A 6,564-nucleotide genomic window follows, 5' to 3' on the forward strand; every position below is an offset into this window, starting at 1 on the left:
AAGAATTGAGATTGCAGAAGAGGTTTTCATGAAAAAAGAGAAGAAGAAAAACGAAATCAAGCAATCGAGGTCTGAAATAGAAGTTTTCATGCAAAAAAGAAAAAAAAATTAAAGTGTACGTGGGAGGTCTAAAGAGCGAACAAGAGGTATAATGAGTAAATTATTGAAATATATATGAATAACAAACCTAAGGTTATTTTTAGAATTTGAAAGGAGATCTAATGAGCAAATGCTTATTTTTAAAAATAAAAATGAGGTGTAAAAAGACAGGGAGGTATAATGAGCAAATCTGAAGGTCTCAATAACCGTACTCATATTAGAATTGATTGTAAACATTTTGAATCAATGAAAAACACTTTTCTACAAGTACACATGAGACAGTTGTGGAGTTTACGCGGATATTAATTTGCAAACATCAGTTCAGTTTTTGTGGAGTATATCTACTTGGCTTTGGCATGTTGAGCACTCTCTTGTTCTTTTTTTATTTTATTTTAATTTTTTGTTCTGTGAAGTATAGAAACTCTCCGCTGCAAGTCTTTTGTCAATATTTTCCTGGTGGTGTCAGGAGATGCATTTCCAATACAATTAGAAAGTCTGTAAACTGTAGCAACAATTGTACGTCACTCCAGCTAGCTAGCTAGATAGGAGTAATAGGACATTAATTGATTAACATAGTACATTACAGAGAAAGTGACCGTGATGTTATACGTACATCTTTTGCAGATTCTATATTAATTACAGTTCTTTAGAATCATATACATCTTATCGATTGGTGGTGACAACTAGACATTGCTACAAAGTGAACATGATCTTAGAGGCTGCATTTTTTTTCTTTCTAAAAAGGATGGTGATGCTTGTCATTGCAAAGCTGGTGAAAATCTTATTCGTCTCTGGTATAGAGTACTGTTACTCGCGGTAGGAAGATGCTCATTTTTCTTTTGCTTCGTTTATATACAGTACTTCTTGATATGATATAGAAGAGCTACTTCCATATGGCGCACCATTTTTCTATTCATAATAGAGTGAGCAAGATGCAAGCATTTGGACAATACAAGCATTCGACGATTGAACTATTGAAGTAGAAGATTTATCACTGTCTTTTCAGTTTGAACTTTGAAGCAGTTAATTTCTCAAATCTACTAAGTGACATATTTGAAACTTGAAAGACAGATGAACCTCACACAGAATCTATTACATTGCCTTATTTGTTACATCATATATATATAGATCGAGGTGCTAAGGTAAGAATCAAACATAAAGATTTATAGTGAACTTTAGGCAGCAATTAGACTTTCCCTCCATGACTGGAATCAACTAGAAAACTTGGAGTGTAATCGTAAAAAAAAAACTAGAAAACTTGGAGGCGATCTGCAACTCTGCAAGGCTCGAAGATTCTGTTCATTAGCCGTTACATTCACAATTCCAGTTGATGGTATATATGTTAAGAGAAAAGGTGTGGTAACATCTGACAACTTGAGATATATAGGATAGAAGAAAAGCGAAGGAGAATCGAAGCTGGCGGAGCCAGAGAATACACAAGAGGGGGGCCAATATAGGAGAAGGTTATAGTAAACCTTCTAAGTTAGCTAGATACCAAACACAAGATACATATAAGGCCGAGGTTTTGAGTGGTTTTGAGGGGTGCCATGGCACCTTTTGGTCTGTGTTTAGCTCCGCTTGGAGAAGGGACTAACTAGTCACTATAACTCAAATTCTTTCTTTCTTTTCAGCCAAGACATTGAACAAGAACAAAGAAGATAAACTTACTCATCAACATGATACAGATGTTACTCAAGCCTCACGTACTTACTTATCTCACACTTTCTCACAATCTGATCAAACAATAGTAATTAAATTCTAATTTGAACACACAAAAATGTACTAATGGAAACATTTGCCCGAAAGGATGATACATTGATTTTAAGTTTTTAACAGTAATGGGAAAAACTACGATCCTAAAACCACAGAACAACGATTTAAAGTTGAAAATATCACATATCTAGAAACAAAAACCAGTTCTTGAAGAGGAAAACAAATGACATATATATCGCATAATCCAAACTGATCATGAAAACGTTCCAGGCAATCATCTCCATGATTAAACTATTATTGAACTGTCTTACTACTACATACCAGTGAAGCAAGGTGACATTAGTGGCTTAAGGCGTCTTTCTTTTTGCCCCAATCATGAACCCTCAAGTGCAACTCTGCAGCAGCAATCAAGAAATGAACAGCCTGGAGTGGACTCAGAATTTGTGTGATGTTCCTGAGTGTTTTCATCCTTAAATCATCAGCCTTGTGCAAAATTTTCTCCAAACCTTCCTCCTTGGAAGCTAGAGTCGACTCAACTCGCTCCATATGATCATCAGCTCCTCCTTCATGGACCTCATTGTTCCTCATCATCTCGGTGGCCTCATGCGCCAGCTCCACAAGTGTAGCATCAGCCACAGTCTCTTGCAGTTTGGCCATCTTTTCCGACAGGTGCTTCTCGTCCTCGATAGTCCTTCTTTGCACCTTGTCCACCATGGTGAGCTGGCAATGTGATAGATCCCCCAAGTCACCTGTGCTCAACCTCAACCCTCGCATCAACTCAGCAAAACTAGCCTCTAACTGCAGCCCCGACTTTGAGTAGAGCAAATGAAAAGCCATGCTTGGTCGCCAGCCACCTATCCAAAGGAATGCGTCTTCCAATGAGCTCCTCCATGGCGGAGACAGCATTCGCAGCACGTCTTGCTTGGCCCATTGCGACTTCTTGTTGTAGTATTGTTCATAATGTTTCACCACTCTCTCTACCAATGAACTTAACAAGACCCGATCATCGTCGTCTGCAGCTCTTTTTTGGTGCTGTTTGGAGGCAATGATGAGGTCCTGGAGATGTTGGTCTTGTTCAGAAAGCCAGCTCTCGAAGAAGGCCTGAAAACCATTCATCTCAGGAGCAATGTTGTCTCCAGTCATATCTGATATATGCAAAGCCAAATAAGCATGCAGTGTCTGTGTGTATTTATATATATGTCTATGTCTATGTAGAGTAAACCAGAGACGCAGGTTTTGTTGTTATTGGACATTTCTGATTCAATGTACCTCTTTAAAGAAAATCTGCGAATGGTCGGCTAAGTTTTCACCATGATGCAGAGAACCGAAGCACAAGATATTCAAGTTAATAGAATTTGTTGATGGATTTTGGAAGCAAAAGATAGAAGTCAACAATGAAAGACATCACCGGCATTGCTTGTCATTTTCCTTAAAACTGTCAATAAAGAAAAGACTATTTGTGACAGATATTCATGCAAGTTGGGGAAGGAGTTAGCTCACTTTTCATCAGTTTCATGTATACAAGCGCAATATCATAAATACCAGTTCATGAACATGTGGGCGGTTTTCCAACACAACCAACGCACACAAGTTGCCAACTTCATATTCTGGCATGGTTTTGAACTTTCATATATGCTCATCGATCCCATATTATATTCTCAAATTAAAATAAGTAAATTAATTAAAGTTATTAACTACCTAAAAGTACTAATTTTGTTTTAGTCCTTTTAAAAAAAAAGACGTACGGTTTTATATTAAGTAACAAAGTAAATTAAGTAAGAATCAGAGGCTACCCTGAAGTAACCTAAATTGCAATAACCATGTGAGTGCACAAAAGAACTGAGAACTAGAACCCTAAATTTGCTAGCAATTTTGTTTTACTCTCTTAATCCAACTCATCATATAATTGCGCTTCATTCACGTACTATATTAATATCGTAATCAGACAACACCGGTCTTATGCGCCACTACATTTTGAGGGTCAAAATTTTTTTCCTGTTAGTACAAGTTGGGAGCCTGTATTTTTCTTTTTCTTTCCTTAGAGTTCAAGAATTATTTTTCGTTTGTTTAGAAGAAACATCAATCGTTTAATAGATGTTGGATCACTTGTACTACCGCTAGGAAAATTTTCCGAGAAAATACATAATTTAGACTTTTTCCAAAAAAGTTCACGGGAATATTGAATTATGCTATTTTGTGGGAAAATAATAATAAAATTCTCAACTTGTGGGAATAATTCAAAGAATTTTTGCGCCTTGGTTGATTGCTGCCGCTCTCCTTTATGTTTATTGCATAAAATTTCACATCCGCCGCGCCGCTGAGTTTATACAGATGATAAGACGGATATATATATACATATATATCTAAGTGCTGCATGCAGCTGCATTGTAACTGGCTTATATTGCTTCTTTTATACTCGAGCTTTCTTTAATGAATGAATGAATGAATGAAGAAACATTCATGTGTAGATTCGCAACGGTTAGCTTTGTCCTCTTCTTCTATATTCTCTGCTTGCACGAGGCATGACCATGCCCCTTTGTATGTTACACAATTTGGCTTTGGTACGTAGTTCATGATTTCTTATTTTCTATTGTTTCTGGAATGTCCAGATCTTCAGAATATATTCATTGGGAAAGTTTCTTGTTTCTGTTTTCATTTGCGAGCCGAAGTAGCTGCATTGGAATAAGGATCACAACCTCATCATAATGTATGTAACCAATTCAGATGAAATTGAGCTAAACCGTCTCTATAGCTTAATTAGGAACATAAGTAAAAATTGATTATTGAACATATATATTAAGAAAGACTCGATCCTACGTACGTACTTCGGTAACTATCGTTTGTGAAAGGGGTAGCAAACCACATCGATCACCAATGGAATAGATCGATCGGTAAAATTAATTGGCCGGTAACAGTAGCCTGTAGAGTTTAATATGTATGCAAACCATCTATCCCATTAGCATATGAATCACTATTAACAGATGGTAGCGAACTAACAATCCCATGCATGCAGCTGGCATTCTAGTTTTCGAGCATGCTTTTGTAATCTTCACTTACAGCCAATGTTTTAAAAGGCTAAGACGTAACCGAGGCATTACCGGGAGAGCCTTAGCAAGGCGTAAACCTTAAGGCATAAGACGTAAGCCTTGCAACATAATTTTTTTAATGTAAATTGATTGCATAATTATATAGTTAGACTTAAAATCCTAAAACTTCGAGTAATTATTAGGAAAAAAACTTACATATATGAAAATTACTCAATTATTCCTTATTTATACCTTAATTGTAGGGATTGTTTCCGTATATGAAAGGTATCTATCAAGTATATATCTTTCAAACGTGAATCAAATGAGTTCTATTATAGACAAACATCTTCTCTACGTATACTAGCTTCTGTATCTGTCTTCTGTCTATCATCTCTTTCACGATACAGCAGTATGTAGGATTGGTTTCAAAGGGAGAATGAAGCTCTGCTATGTTGTGGTGAGACCTCTCAAATAAGTGTTCTTCTAGGCTTTGAGAGTACCAGAATACAAATGAGCATGCTTATTAGAACATCTGTGTTTTTTAGTTTTTCACGAAAAAGAAAAAGAACACAAAAAAAATTTCAGGCGTTGGCTTTTCACGCCTTCAGACTCATTTTTTGCGCCTTTGACGCCTTGATGAGCGCTTTTACCATGCTTTTACCGCCTATGTGCCTTGGCAGAAAAGCTCACTCAGTTTCTCCTACGCCTCGCTCTTTTTGAGCCTTGAGGCGCGCCTGAGGCGCGTTTTTTAATACCTTGCTTACAGCAGGTTCGTACTGGGGTAAAAAGATGTCGATCTTTGTTGGCATGGTAAAACTTTAAAGTATGAAGGTTCACTAATTAGGCTTAAGATGATGTCTTTTCGCTTGTGTCCTGCATGCCATTTGAGCAAGCTAGCTCAATCTCCGGCCAGTCCATGCATGGGTTTCTGTCTCCGAGAGTCCAAGTGCTGCCTTAATGAAGTGAATATATAGAGGAAGGTGACGCATCCTCATCGAGACAAATTTTAATTTTGGTATGGAATTAAGAGGCTCAGACTTCCGTGGATATAGTGAGGCGTAAAACAGATCGAGCAAGCTTGACAAAAGGGCAGCTTATTTTGCGTATATAATATTGATACAAAATAAAGATCAGAATTCTCATTATTCTGTTCCTTTAATTGGTAATAACATTGATCCCTGCTTACAATTAGTGGCATCCGATACATGACAGATATCAAGAAATGTATGTTACGTACATTGTTATATATATCCTTAGAAAAACGGCTTTGTTTTGCTACGTACGTACAATCTACCAGGAAGGGTTCTTTTGATGCTACGTACCTAGCTAGGATGGAAACTTGCTCTTTTACAACTCTGATAATATCAAGCCATTTATCAATCGAATGAAGAAGCTAGCATCAAAGAGATCCATAAAATCACTGAGGTGAGCAGAACTAAAGTATCACATCAGAACTAAAAGCATGCAATTCAGAAACAACTCAAACAAGATCATATATTCTACGAGCTACAAATTTGCTTTGAACCAGCACCCTACAAAAATTGAATAATTTGGCTAAAACTTGGAGCTTAATCAATTTATCTATGAATTAATCTACTAGCTTGATCATAGCATACACTACAATGACTGTTTTAAAAGAAAAAACACATACACTATAATGACTATCCTCTTAACCCTAAATTTAGTCGAAAAATTAATTGGATCATTTATTTGAACTCGAAACCAC

The 6,564-nt window shown here is 36.7% G+C and overlaps 1 protein-coding gene across 1 annotated transcript; it reads right to left on the reverse strand.

Annotated features, from left to right (window-relative positions):
• Positions 1–2,151: 2,151 nt before the first annotated feature.
• On the reverse strand, positions 2,152–2,955 carry LOC101298075 (TGACG-sequence-specific DNA-binding protein TGA-2.1-like). The gene has a single exon (XM_004289445.1). The coding sequence runs from the start codon at positions 2,953–2,955 to the stop codon at positions 2,152–2,154; it is 804 nt and encodes a 267-aa protein (XP_004289493.1).
• Between the last annotated feature and the right edge of the window lie 3,609 nt (positions 2,956–6,564).

This window comes from Fragaria vesca, linkage group LG1, assembly GCF_000184155.1.
Source record: "Fragaria vesca subsp. vesca linkage group LG1, FraVesHawaii_1.0, whole genome shotgun sequence".
Lineage (NCBI taxonomy): Eukaryota > Viridiplantae > Streptophyta > Magnoliopsida > Rosales > Rosaceae > Fragaria > Fragaria vesca.

What these genes read in the sequence shown, in the direction of transcription:
- LOC101298075 (XM_004289445.1), bottom strand. Translation starts at nt 2,955, where the DNA reads ATGACTGGAGACAACATTGCTCCTGAGATGAATGGTTTTCAGGCCTTC.